At 41.4% G+C, this 22,663-nt stretch overlaps 1 protein-coding gene and 1 long non-coding RNA gene across 2 annotated transcripts in view; one reads left to right on the forward strand and one right to left on the reverse strand.

Moving 5' to 3' along the window:
* Positions 1 to 12,657, reverse strand: part of LOC106599295 (zinc finger CCHC domain-containing protein 2) — a 25,009-nt gene extending 12,352 nt beyond the window's left edge. The window contains exons 1-4 of the mRNA XM_082973399.1: positions 11,675 to 12,657; positions 10,191 to 10,305; positions 7,967 to 8,037; positions 1,936 to 2,007 (exon numbers count right to left, since the gene is read on the reverse strand). Coding sequence (XP_082829525.1) covers positions 1,936 to 2,007; positions 7,967 to 8,037; positions 10,191 to 10,305; positions 11,675 to 12,466 — 1,050 coding nt within the window. The 5' untranslated portion in view covers positions 12,467 to 12,657. The remainder of the gene's footprint in view (positions 1 to 1,935; positions 2,008 to 7,966; positions 8,038 to 10,190; positions 10,306 to 11,674) is intronic.
* Positions 11,776 to 22,195, forward strand: LOC145877558 (uncharacterized). Its single transcript, XR_014391870.1, has 2 exons — positions 11,776 to 11,910; positions 19,367 to 22,195. It is a non-coding gene; the product is annotated as an uncharacterized LOC145877558 (long non-coding RNA).
* The last annotated feature ends 468 nt before the right edge of the window (positions 22,196 to 22,663 follow it).

The raw sequence follows: 22,663 nt of genomic DNA on the forward strand, positions 1-22,663 counted from the left end.
AGCACGTGAGTGCTACGGGTCGGTAGTCATTTAGGCAGGTTACCTTAGTGTTCTTGGGGACAGAGACTATGGTGGTCTGCTTGAAACATCTCGGTATTACAGACACCGACAGGGAGACTTTGAAAATGTCAGTGAAGACACTTGCCAGTTGGTCAGCACATGCTAGGAGTACACGTCCTGGTAATCCGTCTGGCCCTGCGGCCTTGTGAATGTTGACCTGTTTAAAGGTCGGCTACGGAGAGCGTGATGACACAGTCATCCGGAACAGCTGATTCTCTCATGCATGTTTCAGTGATTTAGCTCATCTGGTAGGCTCGTGTCACTGGGCAGCTCGCGGCTGTGCTTCCCTTTGTAGTCTAATAGTTTGCAAGCCCTGCCACATCCGACGAGCGTCGGAGCCGGTGTAGTACGACTCAATCTTAGTCCTGTATTGATGCTTTGCCTGTTTGATGGTTTGTCGGCAGGTATAGCGGGATTTCTTACAAACTTCTGGGTTAGAGTCCTGCTCCTTGAAAGCATCAGCTCTACCAATTAGCTCAGTGCGGATGTTGCCTGTAATCCATGGCTTCTGGTTGGGGAATGTACGTACAGTCACTCTGTGGATGACGTCATCAATGCACTTATTAATGAAGCCAGTAACTGATGTGGTGTACTCAATGCCATCGGAAGAATCCGGCACATATTCCAGTCTGTGCTAGCAAAACAGTCCTGTAGCTTAGCATCTGCTTCATCTGACCACTTTTATTGACCGAGTCACTGGTGCTTCCTGCTTTAGTTTTTGCTTGTAAGCAGGAATCAGGAGGATAGAATTATGGTCAGATTTGCCAAATGGAGGGCAAGGGAGAGCTTTGTACACCTCTCTGTGTGTGGAGTAAAGGTGGTCTAGAGTTTTTTTGCCCTCTGGTTGCACATTTAACATGCTGGTAGAAGTTATTGTCCTGTTGGAAAACAAATGATAGTCCCACTATTCGCAAACCAGATGGCATGGCATATTGCTGCAGAATGCTGTGGTAGCCATGCTGGTTAAGTGTGCCTTGAATTCTAAATAAATCACTGACAAGTGTCACCAGCAAAGCACCCCCACAACATCACACCTCCATAATTCACGGTGGGAACCACACATGCGGAGATCATCCATTCACCTACACACAAAGATACAGCGGTTGGAACCAAAAATGTCAAATTTGGACTCATCAGACCAAAGGACAGATTTCCACCAGTCTAATGTCCATTGCTCGTGTTTCTTGGCCCAAGCAAGTCTCTTCTTCTTATTGGGGTCCTTTAGTATTGGTTTCTTTGCAGCAATACGGCCATGAAGGCTTGAGTCACGCAGTCTCCACTGAACAGTTGATGTTGAAAAAAAAAGGGTGGCTACTTTGAAGAATCTCAAATGTAAAACATATTTACTTTTTTGGTTACTACATGATTCCATGTCTTCACTATTATTCTACAATGTAGAAAATAGTAAAAAAATTAAGAAAAACCCTGGAATTATTAGGTGTGTCCAAACTTTTGACTGGTACTGTATGTCACAATATTAGTATTAGCATGGACATAGAGCATTGAGTGACTAGAAAGCACATGCATACATTTGGAAAGTAAACACTGCATCTGGGTTAGCAAATGGCTGTGGAGCTAGCTAATTAAACAGAAGTTAATCCCCAAAAATCGAAGCCCTAACAGCACTAAAATGAATAGGATCTGATGGCATACGACAAGATCTATACAGGAATCCAAAATACCTCCTGGTCTGTGGAGCAACAATATACTGTGTGCGAAGTGTGCAGACTCATCTATTTATCCGTAAGACAACATCCACATATCATCAGACATCTTATACAGACGGCAGATAGCGTGACTTTATTTCACCAGACATTAAATCCAGTATCTTCTAGGCCTATAATCTATCGATGGGGATATGCTTTTCTCTCATACCTTGGACAGGAAGTCATACAGCTCATGGTGAGTCTTGGTCACTGTGCTCCACGTTGAGTCAGACCACTGGACCTGGAAGAGGGGAGGAAGACAACATCATTCATCAGTATGCTTTATCAAACACACATCATATACACGGCTTTTGACAGCATGTCATTCCCCTGAAATATGCAGATGGAACAAAGTATGGTATTATTTGATACTTGGCAGTCAACCACTTAACTACATTCTGGAATCTGGACGACACCACATTCCATTTGGTGATGTAGTTTAGTATTTAGGTCGTCCGATGTGTCCTCATAAGTCAGTTTGAATTAAACACACACAGACAAGGTGACGTCAGCTCCACTCTAAACTCCTGCTCAGAATGTTTGAGGTATTTGATTTTGTAGCCAAAGCGGGTCATTGCATACCTTAGTTATGGAAGTAAATAATGATCTTAGAAAGAGCTAGGTTGGAATTTCTCCTTAAATATTTTGAGCAGAAAAGCATAACAAGCTCCCTTACGCACCCTGATAGGCATTGCCTTGAAAGGATGTTTTCCCATTGGGAAGAAGAACAAAAACTCACCCTGGACTAATCTTGACAAGTTTGCATACCAATAGAGGGCCTTTGATAATTTACACTAAGATTGAGTTAGTGTACTAAGAAAAAAACAAAACAGATGTTAAACATTTCAACCATCTTGTATCAACAGCATCAACACTTATCTAGACCTGCTCTGAAGGGAGTGGTGCCATACTGGAGTGTTGCCATACTGTCCTTTCAAAACATTACCCCGCTGGCCCTAAATATTCACAAATCATCTGCATCTTTAGAAAAACATACCAAGAGGTGCTTTCTGTTGCCTCTCAAAGCATACTAAATAGTAATAGGTTTTAGTCTCAGCCGCTCACCTCACTCAGACGGTTAGAGTGAACCGATGCTCTCTCATGCTTTGGAGGCCAAGAGAATAGGAAGGATTTTATTGGGCTCTGATCTGCTTCAGTTAGGTTACTAGCCTCAATTTGTTTTTCATTTTTTGGGTTGCTCTGATAGTTGTATGTGTATGTAGCCTAACATTTCAGAAACAATTGTTGACTGAGACTTTAAGGCTGTAGTGCTCAAACACAGACAAGCACATCATTTAAAAAAAAAAAAGGTTTATCTGAGGCTTATACCGTGTGTGGAAGGCTATATGAAAATATTCTACTCTGTAAGTAATACATTTTTTTAATGTGACATTCCATCATCACTGGGCCCAATAATCTGCTCCGCAGGGGGATCTGAACACAACGAGCTCTTTCACAGCCTGGCAGTCTACTCTACTCTGTCCATCACAGAGTTAACTTAAGGTATAGGTGGCAGTATTTTCCTTTTCGGATGAAAAGCGTGCCCAGAGTAAACTGCCTAATACTCGGGCCCAGAGTCAAATATTTGCATATTATTAGTAGATTTGGATAGAAAACACTCTGAAGTTTCTAAAACTGTTTGAATGATGTCTGTGAGTATAACAGAACTTATATGGCAGGCAAAAACCTGAGAAAAATCCAACCAGGAAGTGGGAAATCTGAGAATTGTAGTTCATCTTTTGAATCCCTATCGAAACTACTGTGTCTGTGGGGTCACGTTGCACTTCCTAAAGCTTCCATTGGCTGTCAACAGCCTTTAGAAACGTGTTTCATCCTTCTCCTGTTACTGGGCAGAAAATAGGAGCTCAGTCAATGAGTGGACTGCCTGGGACCAGTGAGTTGTTTGCTGCGTGGGCACGTTTGGCGTGCCGCTCCTTCTTTTTCCTCTGTAATGAATACGCTATTGTCCGGTTGGAATATTATCAACGTTTTATGTTAAAAAGACCCTAAGGATTGATTGTAAACAACGTTTGACATGTTTCTACGAACGGTAATGGAACATTTAGACTTTTCGTGTCTGGATTTACACTCGCACGTTATGCCTTTGGATAGTGATCTGAATGCACAAACAAAACGGAGGTATTTGGACATAAAATATGGAGTATTTTGAACAAAAATAACATTTCTTGTGGAAGTAGGAGTCCTGGGAGTGCATTCTAACGAAGATCAGCAAAGGTAAGAGAATATTTATAATACTAATTCTGAGTTTAGTTGACCCCAAAACTTGGCGGGTATATGTATAGTTTGCTTTGATGGTTGAGCTATGTACTCAGAATATTGAAAAATGTGCTTTCTCCATAAAGCTATTTTAAAATCTGACACAGCGGTTGCATTAAGGAGAAGTATATCTATAATTCTTTCAATAACTGTTGTAAATTTTATCAACATTTATGATGAGTATTTTTGTAAATTGATGTGCTCATTCACTGGAAGTTTTGGTGGGAATTCATTTTCTGAACATCAATGTAAAATGGGGTTTTTGGATATAAATATGAACTTTATCGAGTAAAACATACATGTATTGTGTAACATGAAGTCCTATGAGTGCCATCTGATGAAGATCATCAAAGGTTAGTGAATATTTTAGCTGTATTTTTGGTTTTTGTGATGCATGTCCTTGCTTGAAAAATGGCTGTGTGGTTTTTCTTGTGAAGTTTATGTCCTAACATAAACAAATTTTATGCTTTCGCCGTAAAGCCTTTTTTAAATCGGACAATGTGGTTAGATTAACGAGAAGTTTATCTTTAAAATGGTGTAAAATAGTTGATTGTTTGAGAAAATGAAATTATGAGATTTTTGCTGTTTTGTATTTCGCGCCATGCTATTTCACTGGCTGTTGATAGTGTGTACCGCGGGTTGATAGTGTGTACGCTAGTGTCCCACCTAGCCCATAGAAGTTAACCTGTGGAGTCTGGTAGTTGGTGCTCCCCTACTGAACGACAATGAGTCCCAAATGGCACCCTATTCCCTTTGTAGTGCACTACTTTTGACCAGGGCCCAGCTCTGTAATATGCAAGTAATATGCTAGGCCTACTTCTCAAAGCATTGTTTTACACTGAACTCAGCACAGGCCTACCCTAGTATTACAGGCTACTCTTAGTTGTGTTGTGTATAGCCTAGAGTAGACAGAGTGAATTTCCTCCTGTGCTGAAGATGATGGATGTTCTCCCCTATTTAACTCACTAACACCCTCTTTCATACACCATGCCCAGCGGAGCAGATGGCACAGCCCAGCAAGCCACTTTCTCTTTCGTTCGTGTGTGTGTGTGTGTGTGTGTGTGTGTGTGTGTGTGTGTGTGTGTGTGTGTGTGTGTGTGTGTGTGTGTGTGTGTGGGGGGGTTGGTTCTTCTATCCTTGTGGGGACCTAAAATCCCTAAGTCCCCACAAGGATAGTAAAACAATAAATTCTCCCTCATGGGAACATTTTCCACATCCCCATACGGACAAAGGCTATTTTAAGCTTAAGGGTTAGGTTTAGGGTTACAATTAAGGTTAGAACTAGGGTAAGGGGTTAGTGGTTAGGTTTAGGGTTACGGGTTAAGGTTAGGGAAAATAGGATTTTTAATGGAATTAACTTTAGGTCCCCGCGAGGAAAGAAGAACAAAATGTGTGCGTGTGCGCGCGTCAGTTTCCAGCCCTGGCTAGCAGCAACATTTTATCACTGTCCCCCTCCACATTTCAGCCAAGAGGGTTTCAACTGCCAGTTGATTCCTTACAGTCTGTACAGTGCCTCTTAACTGTTAGCGGGACACCTCAACAACATCCGGTGAAATTGCAGAGCGCAAAATTCAAACTACAGAATTATAAATATTTAACTTTCATAAAATCGCAAGTGTAATACTTTAAAATAAAGCTTAACTTCTTGTTAATCCAGCCGCTGTGTCAGATTTCAAAAAGGCTTTACAGCGAAAGCACACCATGCGATTATCTGAGGGCAGCGCCCCACATACAAAAGCATGAAAAACATTTCAACCAGGCAGGTGCGCCACGAAAGTCAGAAATAGCGATATAATAAATGCCTTACCTTTGATGATCTTCTTCTGTTGGCACTCCAAAAGGTCCCAGATACATCACAAATGTTCCTTTTGTTCGATAATGTCCTTCTTCATATCCATAAAAACTCAGTTTAGCTGACGTGCTTCAGTCAATAATTCACCCAGTTTCCCTCCATCAAAATGCATACAAAATGAATCCCAAATGTTACTAATAAACTTTTCCAAAAAAGTCAAACAACGTTTATAATCAAACCTTAGGTACACTAATACGTAAATAAACGATCAAATTTAAGACGGAGAATCGTTATTGTCTTTACCGGAGAAAAATACCAAAGGACGCGCTCTCTTCCACGCGCTTGGAAACACTACAGCCAAAATGGGAGCCACCTAGAGAAAGTACAATTTCTGGCTCATTTTTCCAAAACCCAGCATGAAACTCTTTCTAAAGACTGTTGACATCTAGTGGAAGCCATAGGAACTGCAATCTGGGAGGATTTCACCTTATAATAAAAGTGACAGCCATTGAAAACAGTGGTAGGCTGAATTTTCTTTTGGGGGGGGATGGTTTGTCCTCAGGGTTTCGCCTGCCATATCAGTTCTGTTATACTCACAGACATACGTTTAACAGTTTTAGAAACTTTAGAGTGTTTTCTATCCAACTCTACCAATTATATGTATATCCTAGCTTCTGGGCCTGAGTAACAGGCAGTTTATTTTGGGCACGCTTTTCATCCGGATGTCAAAATACTGCCCCCTAGCCCAAAGAGGTTATTAACTTAGGCTACATTGGTGCATCCTTTTCAAGTAGGCTATAAGACAGCAGGGTTCAATTACAGATAAACCCTTCTCCAGCACTAAAAAAACCCAGAGAACAGCTTTCAGAAACCTGTTGGACCAAACACAATCCTCTCACTGAGATATCTCCCTTAGACCAAGGGAATTCTAGCCTGGTCAAGCAAACTGACCGCTGCACTCATGTTTCATTATACTTAATACGTGGTTGGTTTCACAAGGCAAAGGGAAATCCCCTTAAAAATCCAGAGGCAACCCTGAGCCTCTGCCTAGGTATAACCTGTTAGGCTAACCGAAGACTTCATTCTGCCCAGCCACACAGATGATGAGGATGGGTATTGGGTCAAGGCCAGGACGGCCATTCCTTCCATTCATGAGTGTCACACACACCTCCACGCAGTCACACACTGTCAGTACCACTGTCTCTGTAGAGCAGACTACGCAGAAACAGGTAAGGTTATAACTCTTTCAGAAGTCTCCTCAATGAAGCTCATCTTGTTATCCATATAACTCTGATCCGATTTTAACTGTTAAGTGACCAACACAACACTCATTATCGTTAGCATGTGTTGGCAGTATGTTCTAGTTACTTAGCTAAGTAGCCTTCATGGTTTTGGTCAATTTCAGTAGATCACAGATAAGGACAGCATTAGTCATGAATACGTCTATTCTATTACTACTCCAGCTATCTGAGCAAAAGCATCAACAACATTGTGGTGGGGACATCCTCTCATGATCTCAGTGTTGTGAAATCTTGGAGCTACCCTCAAGTCTTTCAACCCTCTAGTCTAAATGGAAGGCTTTCCGTTTTTACAGGCTGATATGATGCCGCCGCAAGCTTGTAAAAACAGTAACGGCAGATGTTATGGGGTCGCGAACGATCAAGGACATATTTCCACCAGATTGTGTTCTCTTGCAAAGGAGGACAGCATTTGAATAGGAGGGAGCAATCCTTCCTGCTGTCCTATTTAACCTGGCTCTCTCCATCTTGCTCTCCTTCTCCCTCTCACAAACTGCTCAGCACAGTGCTGCTTGTCACAATGCCTGGCTGATGCCTGGCCATAGAGGACGGACTGTTGAGTCAGGGCCAGGCAAAGTCTTAGATCTCTGCCTGTCCAGATGTTGTAAGAGAACATTGCATGATTTACAGAAGAAAAAAAATATATATATTGCATGGACAATCTGAAGCTCAGGATAAAATACATATTTTTTTGTGACATAATTTGAATGTGAGGAAATCGCAAATCAATCTGGCGGCCAACGATATATAGGCCTAAAAAAATAAGTATTCCTACATACTACCTGGGTATGCTTCAAAAATCATGAAAAATTAGAGTCCAAACATGAACATACCTCAATACTGTATTCCCTGTTTCCTCGGTTCCAAAAGATCTTCTTTAGCTCAATCTTGTCAATGTGAACTGCTACAGGAAGAAAGAAGACCATGGTTATTCTTTTGAGAAATGAATTGCTGTTCACCCAAATGTAATTTTGATTACCACAGAATACATTGAACACTGTTAAAGGAATGGCATTGCTCTCCTTACCCAGAGTCAGAAGAACTCATGGGACACCATTTTAATGTCTCTGCATGCAGTATGAAGGAAGTTAGCGGTAGTTTCATAAGCATTGCTACTGTACCTGTAGACTTCCAGTCATTGCGCTAACACTAGTTAGCATTGGCTTGGGAAACTACCACAAACCTTCTTCATACTGCATGAAGAGACATAAAAATGGTATCCACGAGTTCATCTGCGTCTGTGTAAGTAGAACATGGGCATCAATGCAAGACTCACAGTATCAGTTTAAAACTACACATACAGTGAGGGAAAAAAGTATTTGATCCCCTGCTGATTTTGTACGTTTGCCCACTGACAAAGAAATGATCAGTCTATAATTTTAATGGTAGGTTTATTTGAACAGTGAGAGACAGAGTAACAACAACAAAAAATCCAGAAAAACGCATGTCAAAATGTTGTAAATTGATTTGCATTTTAATGAGGGAAATAAGTATCTGACCCCTCTGCAAAACACGACTTAGTACTTGGTGGCAAAACCCCTTGTTGGCAATCACAGAGGTCAGACATTTCTTGTAGTTGGCCACCAGGTTTGCACACATCTCAGGAGGGATTTTGTCCCACTCCTCTTTGCAGATCTTCTCCAAGTCATTAAGGTTTCGAGGCTGACGTTTGGCAACTAACCTTCAGCTCCCTCCACAGATTTTCCATGGGATTAAGGTCTGGAGACTGGCTAGGCCACTCCAGGACCTTAATGTGCTTCTTCTTGAGCCACTCTTTTGTTGCCTTGGCCGTGTGTTTTGGGTCATTGTCATGCTGGAATACCCATCCACGACACATTTTCAATGCCCTGGCTGAGGGAAGGGGGTTCTCACCCAAGATTTGACGGTACATGGCCCCGTCCATCATCCCTTTGATGCGGTGAAGTTGTCCTGTCCCCTTAGCAGAAAAACACCCCCAAAGCATAATGTTTCCACCTCCATGTTTGACGGTGGGGATGGTTCTTGGGGTCATAGGCAGCATTCCTTCTCCTCCAAACACGGCGAGTTGAGTTGATGCCAAAGAGCTCCATTTTGGTCTCATCTGACCACAACACTTTCACCCAGTTGTCCTCTGAATCATTCAGATGTTCATTGGCAAACTTCAGACGGGCATGTATATGTATTCTTGAGCAGGGGGACCTTGCGGGCGCTGCAGGATTTCAGTCCTTCACGGCGTAGTGTGTTACCAATTGTTTTCTTGGTGACTATGGTCCCAGCTGCCTTGAGATCATTGACAAGATCTAGTTCTGGGCTGATTCCTCACCGTTCTCATGATCATTGCAACTCCACGAGGTGAGATCTTGCATGGAGCCCCAGGCCGAGGGAGATTGACAGTTCTTTTGTGTTTCTTCCATTTGTGAATAATCGCACCAACTGTTGTCACCTTCTCACCAAGCTGCTTGGCGATGGTCTTGTAGCCCATTCTAGCCTTGTGTAGGTCTACATTCTTGTCCCTGACATCCATGGAAAGCTCTTTGGTCTTGGCCATGGTGGAGAGTTTGGAATCTGATTGATAGATTGCTTCTGTGGACAGGTGTCTTTTATACAGGTAACAAACTGAGATTAGGAGCACACTCTTAAAGGGAGTGCTCCTAATCTCAGCTCGTTACCTGTATAAAAGACACCTGGGAGCCAGAAATCTTTCTGATTGAGAGGGGGTCAAATACTTATTTCCCTCATTAAAATGCAAATCAATTTATAACATTTTTGAAATGCGGTTTTCTGGATTTTTTTGTTGTTATTCTGTCTCTCACTGTTCAAATAAACCTACCATTAAAATTATAGACTGATCATTTCTTTGTCAGTGGGCAAACGTACAAAATCAGCAGGGGATCAAATACTTTTTTCCCTCACTGTAATTGTAATATATCCTGTCTATTGAGCCATATCTGACCATTTCTTTGGGTCCCTTGTTTTACCTCAAACGCACTAGGCTAAAATACATCTTGCTTGAACACTCCTCTCAACATGTGAATGAGAGACCTCAGAGGATGCAATAACAAACAGGACTGAGACTACCTTCTCTCTGAGATAAGGTCCTGTTCAGGAGCTGATTGGGAATACAGCAGGCCGACTGACCCATGTCAGTGCTCCTGAGGCTGAGGTCCTCCTTTCGCAGGGTATGCTGCTTCTGCTGCAACAAAGAAAGTGAAGAGATTGGTGCTTTTGTAAAAAAAAAAAATTGCGTTCTCCCCCAATAATAGTCCCACTAAACAACTTCCCCCTTACAATACTTAACTGGAACCAATACTAATTTCCTCCTCTCCACATGCTTTGAAAACTACATTTTTTTTCAACTTTTTCAGTTGAATTTATATTCATAAGTCAGCTCCGTTTTTATTAGAAATACCGCCTAGCTGCAGGAAAATGTAGACTAACTGTCTTAACGAAACATATAATTATGCCGAGAGCCAGCCAAGAGGGCATGACAGAGTGCCCCTATAAGAGAGCAGTCAGTCAGTCAGACAGATGAGAGAGAGGGTGTTTGTCTCATTCAAACTCCTGGCTTTTTCATTGGATGCCAGAGAGAAAGAGGGGGAGAGAGAGAGAAAGAAAGAGGGGGAGAGAGAAAGTGAAAGAAAGAGGGGGAGAGAGAAAGAGAGAGAGGGGGAGAGAAAAAGGTTTCTCCAACACAATGCAAAGTAAGATCACAATACAACCATTCACAAGAATGCTGGGTGTTCCCATTCATAATAGCTAGCTACTGTGGAGAAGATGACAGAAGACACAGTAGCCGTGGCCAGCATGTCTGCTGAAACCAGATAAGCGGTCTCTCTCTATTCTCCTGATTGAGAAAGTGATCTTCATTCTATGGCGTCTGTCATTTTGTGACAGCACAATGAACTCGGCTTGTAGTCATATGGCCATGCACTCAAGACTGTTCATGGAAATGAAACTGCTTTAAGCAATACTTGGTATGAAAGGGTTGAACCTCTTTCCTCTCTTTTTATGCTAACTCCACAAGTCTACTCACATCAGTACATGCTACGGTTATTACAGTCTATCCCCACAGCAATTATTTGGTCCCACTTTACCAGAAATAAAGTGCTACAATGCGTCATCTGAACTAAAATGTGATTACATATAGATTTTGTATAAAAAAGTAATCTGTTCATTCCTATGATCTAGGTGGCCAGTAAAAAACAGGTTATTCTTGTTTAAGTACTACCTACCTAATTAATTATTGTCAAAGTAAAAGTCAGGTGAAAGTTTTACTGGGGAACGCCCCCTGCGGACTTGTCAACATCATAAGTACCAGGGCTCCCCAAGGGGGTGGGTGCATTTCAATAGTCTACAGTAGCAAAGCCTTCACTGGCTTTCTTCTCGTTTCCTCACCTGCACTGATCTAATGGCACAGGATAATAAATGCGATGGGAGCCTTTCACCTGCTCAGTGACAATAAGAAGTGAGGTAATGAGTTGAGCTAAGGAGAGGAGGTAAGGTGAGGAGGCCCCTTTGGATTCACTCTTGAGACGCACTTAAGCTGTCAATGTGATGCTTACCTGGACGCTCGGGCGGTTGTGGCAATACCTTCTCTCCTCTATGGCCCGTTCCACATTGTCCAACTGGTGCCTGGCAGTATCCCTCTGGTGAAAAGAGAACGCCGGGTGCAGCGAGGCCATGGTGAAAAGCAGCGCCAAGTGCTCCAGGGAACCCGACTCTGCCTCCAGTGGAGGCCCACTGGGATGCTCCAATCTCCCGGACTTCATTCCGCCATCGCGAGGGGAATGTTGATCAGGTACATTCTGAGCGCTCCCACGTGGAGATACTGGAACGCCATGATAAGTATTCAAGTACAGCGCTGGGTCCATATGGTTCAAAGCACGATAAAGTGTGCCCGCGCATTCTCTGTTTTCAGATCTCAAAAGTGACAGGTAGACAAGTAGTTTGGAACGCACGACAGGGTCGGCAACGTCCATAAGGAGGCCCAAGTCAGTTTGACTGTTCGCCCTTATCTCAAAGTCTCGGAAGACGTGGAAATCTTTCCGTGCAAGGTCCTCAAGGCAGGATCCGAAAAAGCGAAGCTCAAGTGGTTGACACATATGAAGTATTCCGTACATAAACTCTATCCGCTTTGCTGGGTTGAGGTGCAAGCCGAACCACTCAAACACCGTCTCCTTGTCAATTTGCGACAGGCGACACGATTCCCTCGTTGAATCCTTGAACCGGTGGCTCACACCACGGTACGAAATCGAATCAATAGTGAGACTGTTGTAATCGGTATTTTCCTGCTCGTCTTCGACGGTATGGTATTCTTCCTCCGCCGTTCGCATGGGCAATTTAATTTTCAGCATGATCAACTCTGACAGGACTTGTTAGCGATTATCAATTCATTCAAACGTATCGGAGAATTACATACTCGCTCCGTTCGCATCTGTACACTGCTGTGGAGTTGTATTTATGTGATATTAGATGGAAATGAAATGTTGAGATTATGTATAGCTGGCTCAGTAACTCATTTTCATGCACTGACTGTACCACTCGAAAATCCCATAGTTGACTCCTCCCATCGTTCATCAAACTGCTGGGTCCTAACTTCATCCCACCCGGTACCGGGTCGTGACAAGGGTGCGTTTACCAGAGGTCACCGAAGTCACTTTCTCTCATTAATGTAAAAACATTCATTTTTTTTTACTAAATGTGTCAGTGCTGTCACAATGGATTGTTATTCTATAATATTCGATTTCATTCGATATTCTATATTTAATTGCATGAAACTGTGAAGTGCAATTCACTGAAATATTTACACAATAGAGAGAGTAATGGCGTCTTTTTGTAGGCACCAACTCGGTCACGGCTAGAAGGAATCCAGCTTCGGTTCTGAGATTTAAAAAAATATATGTTTTAACTTAATTTAACAGGGCAAGTCAGTGAAGAACAAATTCTTATTTACAATGACGACCTGGGAGCAGTGGGTTAACTGTCTTGTTTAGGGGCAGAACGACAGATTATTAGCATGTCAGCTCAGGGATTCGTTCTAACAACCTTTCGGTTACTGGCCCAACGCTCTAACCACTAGTCTAACTGCCGCCCCGATCGTAACTTTTAAAATGTTTAAGCATTTATGAAAAAAACACAAAATACATAAAGGCTTCATAATTTACAATGGTTATGTTAACTGGCTGATTGTCTTATAGAACAAATCCTATAAAATCTCATAAACCTGTGTTAACCTCAGACCGTATTTTCAGCGTTTATTCCAAACCCCTATTCTTTCCCCATTCATTTTGCCGATAAGAATTTCTGAACGAACCAGAGGTAAATAATTTACGTTTTTTAGGACTACAAGCTGGCTATCTCTAGATTGCACACGATATAGTCAAATATGTTTTATAAGTAACCCATTATAGACGTTTCCAATGTGATCAAATTAATCATTGTGGGCAGAACAAGTAAGGAGGTAAAGCCAAACAGGAGCTACTAGTGAGATCCTATTGGCGCGTTCTAACACCGACTTGCATATTTCCGTTATGGAACGCCTGCTCTGTGAAGTACGCATGTGCAATAACTCCATTCTCGTGTACTCTTTCTAAACAACGTAATTCTATGAGACTTTGGCAAAGGCTAAGTCTACAAAACGCCGTCCACTCTGTTTGTTATAGATTCTAGTTTTGGAAACAGAACTGTATGGGGATCAAATGTTTCATTGATGATACAATTAGCAGAATGTCAGCCAAAATCCATCTCACTCCATCTTCTTACACTGCCAGCCACTGGGCTTCCTCTCATCACCATATTTGGTAGTTAGTGGAAACGCCAACCAGATGCTACATTACATCCGTTTTTAATATCTGGCCCATTGTTCTATCTGTAATTTAGTTGTCATATACTGTAGTTAGATTAATTAATGTAAAGAATTTGTGTGGTATTATGCACGAGTTTTCTTATCTTTGTCAACAGATGGCGGTATTTCATTACAATCCACTAGGGGCCTGTACTTTGCTACAGACAGTAGATTACAGCAAACACTGTGAATACCAGGGATGGGCAATTTTGATGAGGATGGGGGCCACAAAAAATCTGAACTCATCATGAGGTGCTCGCAGGTTTGCATACCCAAATACTGTACATACCCACACATGCAGTCAGTGCCAGCCCTAGCCTTTTGGGGGCCTGTCATGCCAAATAGTGTCCCACTCTACTTCACAATGGGATTCAATAAACTATTAGCGTCTGTTGCTATATCAACGGTGTGATGTCCTAATGATTAGAATTGTGGATATCATTACAGCCTAAATGACGTTCTTTTCATCATCGCTATGCAACAAGTTTTGTTTAGCTAATAAAATGAAAACATAAATTCTAACTACTTTTTGGTACCTTGTTAACATTACAACATGAAATCCATGTCTAAATGTTGCTAAATGGCAAAGACAACGTGTAATCTGCTTGACACATTAAGTTACTTACCTTACAGATCACGAAGTCAGCTAATTTCCACTCCATTCATATCAAAATCCATTTGATTCATACACTGGTTTGTCTTGCTGTAATGTTTTAATTTTAATCTGCCCTTCCCTTGTCTACACTGAAATAATATAATTTCAGTAGTCCTCTATTATGATTCATTGTTTTCTATCTATTAGTACACCCTTGTGGTTGAATATATATATATATAATTATATATATATATTATATATATATAATATATATATATATATATATATATATATATATATATATGTATATGTAACTATTGTAGGTCATAGGATACAACAATGAATAATGTGGAACGAATAAATACCATCAAATGATACCTTTACAACTTACAATAATGAACACCTTATGAAACAGCTGTGAAAGCCACCCTGCCAATATTTAAGATTTTAATACATAAACAATGATCGTTTTTTGGTACAGTTGTCATTTTTTTTTAAAACTTTTTTTTTCACCTTTATTTAACCATTTAGGCTAGTTGAGAACAAGTTCTCATTTACAACTGTGACCTGGCCAAGATAAAGCAAAGCAGTGCGACACAAACAACAACACAGAGTTACACATGGAATAAACAAGCGTACAGTTAATAACACAATAGAAAAAAAAGAAAGTCTATATACAGTGTGTGCAAATGGCGTGAGGAGGTAAGGCAATAAATAGGCCATAGTAGTGGAGTAATTACAATTTAGCAAATTAACACTGGAGTGATAGATGAGCAGATGATGATGTGCAAGTAGAAATGCTGGTGTGCAAAAGAGCAGAAAGTAAATAAAAACAATATGGAGATGATGTAGGTAGATTGGGTGGGCTGTTTACAGATGGGCTATGTACAGCTGCAGGGATCAGTTAGCTGCTCAGATAGCTGATGTTTAAAGTTAGTTAAGTCTCCAGCTTCAGCGATTTTTGCAAATCATTCCAGTCATTGGCAGCAGAGAACTGGAAGGAAAGGCGGCCAAAGAGGTGTTGGCTTTGGGGATGACCAGTGAGATATACCTGCTGGAGTGCATGCTGCGGGTGGGTGTTGTTATCGTGACCAGTGAGCTGAGATAAGGCGGAGCTTTACCTAGCATAGACTTATAGATGACCTGGAGCCAGTGGGTCTGGCGACAAATATGTAGCGAGGGCCAGCCAACTAGAGCATACAGGTTGCAGTGGTGGATGGTATATGGGGTTTTGGTGACAAAACGGATGACACTGTGATAGACTGCATCCAGTTTGCTGAGTAGAGTATTAATTTATTTTCACAGATTATGTTTTGTACACTCACATGGCAATCAGACTGCAATACTTAATTCTGGTGTGTGGAATAAAGAGGTCGGTGCTGTGTGATTGGGAGGTTCTGCCTGTCACTTATTCTCAACAGGCAGTCTTGGAAGGGGGACTTGAAGAGGGAGACTGCGAAGTCCAGGCAGTGCTGCTTTCTTTGTTCTGAGTGTTTGCAGTGCTAGTGTTTTTAGTTCATCTGTGTATCTCACATATTATATGCCCAGTATGATACGGCTAGCAAACTTTATTAGCAGATAATGACAACATGACAATAATAGCAGCTTTAGAGGATGCAATGAGATGGAGGGGATGGGATGAGTGTGCAGATTATTGGGTAATCAGAAGTCACTAGATGCAGAATTTCATCTGGAGGGAGAGGAGAAAGAGTTAAAACCTCTTAGGGATAGGGGGCAGTATTTTCAGGTTCAGATGAAAAACGTGCCCAAATTAACCTGCCTCCTACTCAGACTCAGAAAGTAGGATATGCATATTATTAGTAGATTTAGATAGAACAAATCTGAAGTTTCTAAAACTGTTTGAATGATGTCTGTGAGTATAACATAACTCATATGGCAGGCAAAAACCTGAGAAAAATCTAACCAGGAAGTGGGAAATCTGGTGCTTGTAGTCTTTTCAAGTCATTGCCTATCCAACACACAGTGACTTAGGGTTCATTTTGCACTTACTAAGGCTTCCACTAGATGTCAACAGTCTTTAGAACCTAGTTTCAGGCTTTTGCAGTGAACAGAGAGCGATCAAGAAGGCCGGGAAGTTGGTGACTCAGGAAAGGACATGAGTTCATTGGCGCGCATTTACGTGAGAGGTAGCTGTGTTCCAAAACGTTTTTCAAGACATTGGAATCATCCGGTTGGAATATTATTGACGTTTTATGTTAAAAAGGCCCTAAAGATTGATGCTATACAACGTTTGACATGTTTCAACAAGCGTAAATATAACTTTTTTTAAACTTTTCGTCGTGAAATTTTGGCCGCGCTTCCTACATTTGGAGTAGCTTACTGAACGCGCAAACAACAAGGAGGTATTTGGACATAAATTATGGACTTTATCGAACAAAACAACATTTATTGTGGACCTGGGATTCCTGGAAGTGCCTTCTGATGAAGATCATCAAAGCTAAGTGAATATTTATAATGCTATTTATGATTTTAGATGACTCCAAAATGGCGGGTATCTGTATTGCCTAGTGTATGTTTCTGAGCGCCGTACTCAGATTATTGCAAAGTGTGCTTTCCCCGTGAAACTTTTTTGAAATCTGTTACAGCGGTTGCATAAAGGAGATGGTTATCTAAAATTCTTTGAATAACAGTTTAATATTTTATCAACGTTTATGATTAGTATTTTTGTAAATTGTTGTGCTGATTCACCGGCAGTATTGGAGGCAAAATATTTTCTGAACATCACGCGCCAATGTAAAATGCTGTTTTTGGATATAAATATGAACTTTATCGAACAAAACATACATGTATTGTCTAACATTGAGTCCTAGGAGTGTCATCTGATGAAGATCGTCAAAGGTTAGTGCTTAATTTTAGCTGAATTTCTGGTATTTGTGACCAGTCTCCTGCTTGGAAAATGGCTGTGTGGTTTTTCTTGTGTTGTACCTGTCCTAACATCATCTAACTTTATGCTTTCGCCGTAAAGACTTTTTGAAATCGGACAATGTGGTTACATTAAGGAGAAGTGTACCTTTAAAAAGGTGTAAAATAGTCGTGTGTTTGAGAACTTTGAATGATGACATTTTGATGTTTTGAATTTGGCACTCTGATTTTTCACTGGCTGTTGAATCGTGTGTCCCGTGGGTGGGACGCTAGCATCCCACCTGCCCGAGAGAGGTTAACAAACTATAGTTTTGGCAAGTCGGTTAGGACATCTACTTTGTGCATGACACAAGTCATTTTTCCAACAATTGTTTACAGACAGATTATTTCACTTATAATTCACTGTATCACAATTCCAATGGGTCAGAAGTTTACATACACTAAGTTGACTGTGCCTTTAAACAGCTTGGAAAATTCCAGAAAATGATGTCATGGCTTTAAAAGCTTCTGATAGGCTAATTGACATCATTTGAGTCAATTGGAGGTGTACCTGTGGATGTATTTCAAGGCCTACCTTCAAACTCAGTGTCTCTTTGCTAGACATAATGGGAAAATCAAAAGAAATCAGCCAAGACCTCAGAAAAAGATTTGTAGACCTCCACAAGTCTAGTTCATCCTTGGGAGCGATTTCCAAATGCCTGAAGGTACCACGTTCATCTGTACAAACAATAGTACGCAAGTATAAACACCATGGGACCACGCAGCCATCATACCGCTCAGGAAGGAGATGCGTTCTGTCTCCTAGAGATGAATGTACTTTGGTGCGAAAAGTGCAAATCAATCCCAGAACAACAGTAAATGACCTTGTGAAGATGCTGAAGGAAACAGGTACAAAGTATCTATATCCACAGTAAAACGAGTCCTATATCGACATAACCTGAAAGGCCGCTAAGCAAGGAGGAAGCCAATGCTCCAAAACCACCATAAAAAAGCCAGACTACGCTTTGCAACAAAGATCGTACTTTTGGGAGAAATGTCCTCTGGTCTGATGAAACAAAAATAGAACTGTTTAGCCATAATGACCATCGTTATGTTTGGAGGAAAAAGGGGGATGCTTGCAAGCCGAAGAACACCATCCCAACCGTGAAGCACAGGGTGGCAGCATCATGTTGTGGGGTGCTTTGTGCTGGAGGGACTGGTGCACTTCACAAAATAGATAGCATCATGAGAAGGAAAATTATGTGGATATATTGACGCAACATCTCAAGACATCAGTCAGGAAGTTAAAGCTTGGTTGCAAATGGGTTTTTCAAATGGACAATGCCCCCAAGCATACTTCCAAAGTTGTGGCAAAATGGCTTAAGGACAACAAAGTCAAGGTGTTGGAGTGACCATCACAAAGCCCTGACCTCAATCCTATAGAAAATGTGTGGGCAGAACTGAAAAAGTGTGTCCGAGCAAGGAGGCCTACAAGCCTGACTCAGTTACACCAGCTCTGGCAGGAGGAATGGGCCAGAATTCACCCAACTTATTGTGGGAAGCTTGTGGAAGGCTACCTGAATTGTTTGACCCAAGTTAAACAATTTAAAGGCACTGCTACCAAATACTAATTGAGTGTATGTAGACTTCTGACCCACTGGGAATGTGATGAAAGGAATAGAACCTGAAATAAATAATTCTCTCTACTATTATTCTGACATTTCACATTCTTAAAATAAAGTGGTGATCCTAACTAACCTAAGACAAGGATTTTTTACTAGGATGTCAGGAATTGTGAAAAACTGAGTTTAAATGTATTTGGCTAAGGTATATGTAAACTTCCGACTTCAACTGTATAAACTCCAGTCGTACTTTATCAAATGCCTTTTCAAAGTCAGCTATGAATACCAGGCCTGATTTACCAGATGTTTCATAGTGTTCAATTGTTTCCAGATTGAACAATTTGGCCTGAATGTCAAGCGTCACGTCTGGAGGAAACCTGGAACCATCCCTGCGGTGAAGCATAGTTGTGGCAGCATCATGCTGTAGGGATGTTCTTCAGTGACAGAGACTGGAAGATTAGTCAGGATCGAGGGAAAGATGAACTGACCAAAGTACAGGGAGATCCTTGATGAAAACCTGCTCCAGAGCGCTCTGGAGCTCAGACTGGGGCGACGGTTCACCTTCCAACAAGCACACAGCCAAGACTACGCAGAAGTGGCTTTGGGACACGTCTCTGAATGTCCTCGAGTGGCCCAGCTAGAGCCCAGACTTAAACACGATTGAACATCTCTGGTGAGACCTGAAAATAGCTGTGCAGCGACGCTCGCCATTCAACCTGACAGAGCTTGAGAGCATCTGCAGAGAAGAATGGGGAAAAACTCCCCAAATATACGTAGGTGTGACAAGTTTGTAGCATCATACCCAAGAAGACTCGAGGCTGTAATCGCTGCCAAGGGTGCTTCAACAAAGTACTGAGCAAAAGGTCTGAATACTTACGTAAATGTGATAATACATTTGTATTTTTTTTATATATTTGCAAACATTTCTATTTTTGCTTTGTCATTATGGGATATTGTGTGTAGATTGATAAGGGGAAACAACTATTTAATCCATTTTAAAAGGCTGTAAAGTAACAATGTGGAAAAAGTCAAGGGGTCTGAATACTTTCTGAATGCACTGTATATTGTCCCTAACATCATTACCCCATAGCAACGGATGTGGGTTACACACACACACACACACACACACACACACACACACACACACACACTCCCACCCTTCCCCCACAAACCAGGTGTTCAACAATTGTTCCATTCCCGTTTTAGTGTGGTAGTGTGGCCCCAGGACAGAATCTGAACCAGCTGGCTGAGGGACCACCAATAACCACCCCTATCTGTGTAGAATTTGTCTTCAGGTTAAACCTTTCACTAAAAAATGTTTATACCAGGTGCTGAAGAGACCTCATAGCATCTGTCTATAATCCATACGCAACCTACATCCAATAACTACCGTATTTCTACTAAAGAAGCTTTAGCAGTGATCCCTAACAACCTTAATTAATTTCCTCCAAACCATAGAAAACCACCATGTTGCAGTAATCATTCAGTCTCCTCTTCATAGTCGTTGGAAGTACTGGGTGCATCACTTAAATGAGATGAGGGTGATGAATTTTTGTCTCTCTCCGTCAAGTTAACAAGGTGTATATGAGATCAAATGAATGATTAGTGCAAAAGTACCTAGAGGCTAATAAAATGGACTTTATGTTGGCAGCTACTCCAGTTCTCACAGTTAGATGGTTGAGGTAAACCTCAGGAGGCTCTTTCCTCTTTTCAACCTCTTTTAAAGAGACCACTAAAATGCCACCAGGAGGAGACAGACTGAAATAGACAAATAAATCAGTTTATATCTGGTCTCTGTATATACAAATGCAGGCCTTGGTTTTTGGGAGCTCGTCAAAGACAACATATTGACAATATTTGAATGAAGCAGGACTGTTGGAGCATTGATACAGCAACTAATATGTGTTTGCCAAAAATAGTAAGATGAGTTTGCAAAAAATTATACCATAAAATTTGACAAAAAAAACATTGCAATGAATCTGTGGTCTGGGTCTGGGTCTGGCACAACTTAAAACCTGTGGCTCAACATGTAGGTAATGTAGACAGTGCCCTCAGCCATTCTCCAATCAAGCTCAATCAAAGGATTTGAAAGAAAACAAATACAAACACTAACAGCGCCTCTTCAACCTCAGGAGACTGAAGAAGACCCTCACAAACTTTTAAAGATCCACAATTGAGAGCATCCTGTCAGGATGTATCACCACCTGGTACGGCAACTGCACCGTCCGCAACCGCAGGGCTCTCCAGAGGGTGGTGCGGTCTCCCCAACGCATTACTGGGGGCACACTGCCTGCCCTCCAGGACACCTACAGCACCCGATGTCACAGGAAGACCAAAAAGAACATCAAGGACATCAACCACACGAGCCACGGTCTGTTCACCCCGCTATCATCCAGAAGTCGAGGTCAGTACAGGTGCATCAAAGCTGGGACCGAGAGACTGAAAAACAGCTTCTATCTCAAGGCCATCAGAATGTTAAATAGCCATCACTAGCCGGCTACCACCCGGTTACTCAACCCTGCACCCTAGAGGCTGCTTCCCTATGTATATAGACATGGAATCACTGGTCACTTTATATAGACATGGAATCACTGGTCACTTTAATAATCGAACAATAGTAACTTTAATGGAACACTAGTCACTTTAATAATGTTTACATACCGCTTTACTCATCTCATATGTATATTCTGTATTCTACTGTATTTTAGTCAATGCCACTCCGGCATTGCTCGTCCTAATATTTACAGTATATATTTATTTTCCATTCTTTTACTTTTAGATATGTGTGTATTGTTAGATACTACTGCAGTGTTGGAGCTAGTAACACAAGCATTTCGCTACAGCCGAATAATATCTGCTAAATATGTGTATGTGACTAATTGTAACGCCCTGTGACATGGGTGGGCGTTCTAGGTTTCTTTTTCTATGTTGGTGGTTTTCTTTGTTTCCGCAGTGTATGGCTCTCAATCAGGAACAGGTGTAGATCATTGTTGCTGATTGAGAGTCATACATAGGCAGCCTGTTTTTCCTTTGGGGTTTGTGGGTGAATGTTTTCGGTCTAGTATTTTGTTATTCCTGACAGAACTGTTTGGCTGTCATTTTCGTGGTTTCTTTTGCTAGTGTTCATTCGGTCATTAAAATCATTTAAGATTAACACATCCTCCGCTGCACCTTGGTCTCATTCTGACGACGGCTGTTACACTAATAAAATTTGATTTGATTTATTTTAACTTAGGTCTGGCTGCCAGTGCTCTTCAGCTATTCTGCTGTGTCACTCTGCCCATAATTACAATGGTCCAGTTTATGGGGAAATCAAGTCAATCAAACTGGTTTGTAAAATGAATTAAAAACCTAATGAGCCTGTCAGCCAGGCCATCCTACAGCTGTGACTTAAAACGTTGCAATGTGTCATGAGGAGTGGAACTAACAGTTTATGGTTCCCTAAGTACCACTACGTAGTGTAGCCAGTGGGTGAAATCTCTGACAGGCTGTAAACTAGGTGAATATTGTGCTCAACGCCGGCCGGGAAAATCAAATCAAGATTTATTTATACATCACATTTCAGACATGGATTGCAACACAACGTGCATCCCAGGGAAAATATTTACTATGCAACAAACATAAGAGG

Source organism: Salmo salar, chromosome 03 (assembly GCF_965601325.2).
Source record: "Salmo salar chromosome 03, fSalSal1, whole genome shotgun sequence".
Taxonomy (NCBI): Eukaryota; Metazoa; Chordata; class Actinopteri; order Salmoniformes; family Salmonidae; genus Salmo; species Salmo salar.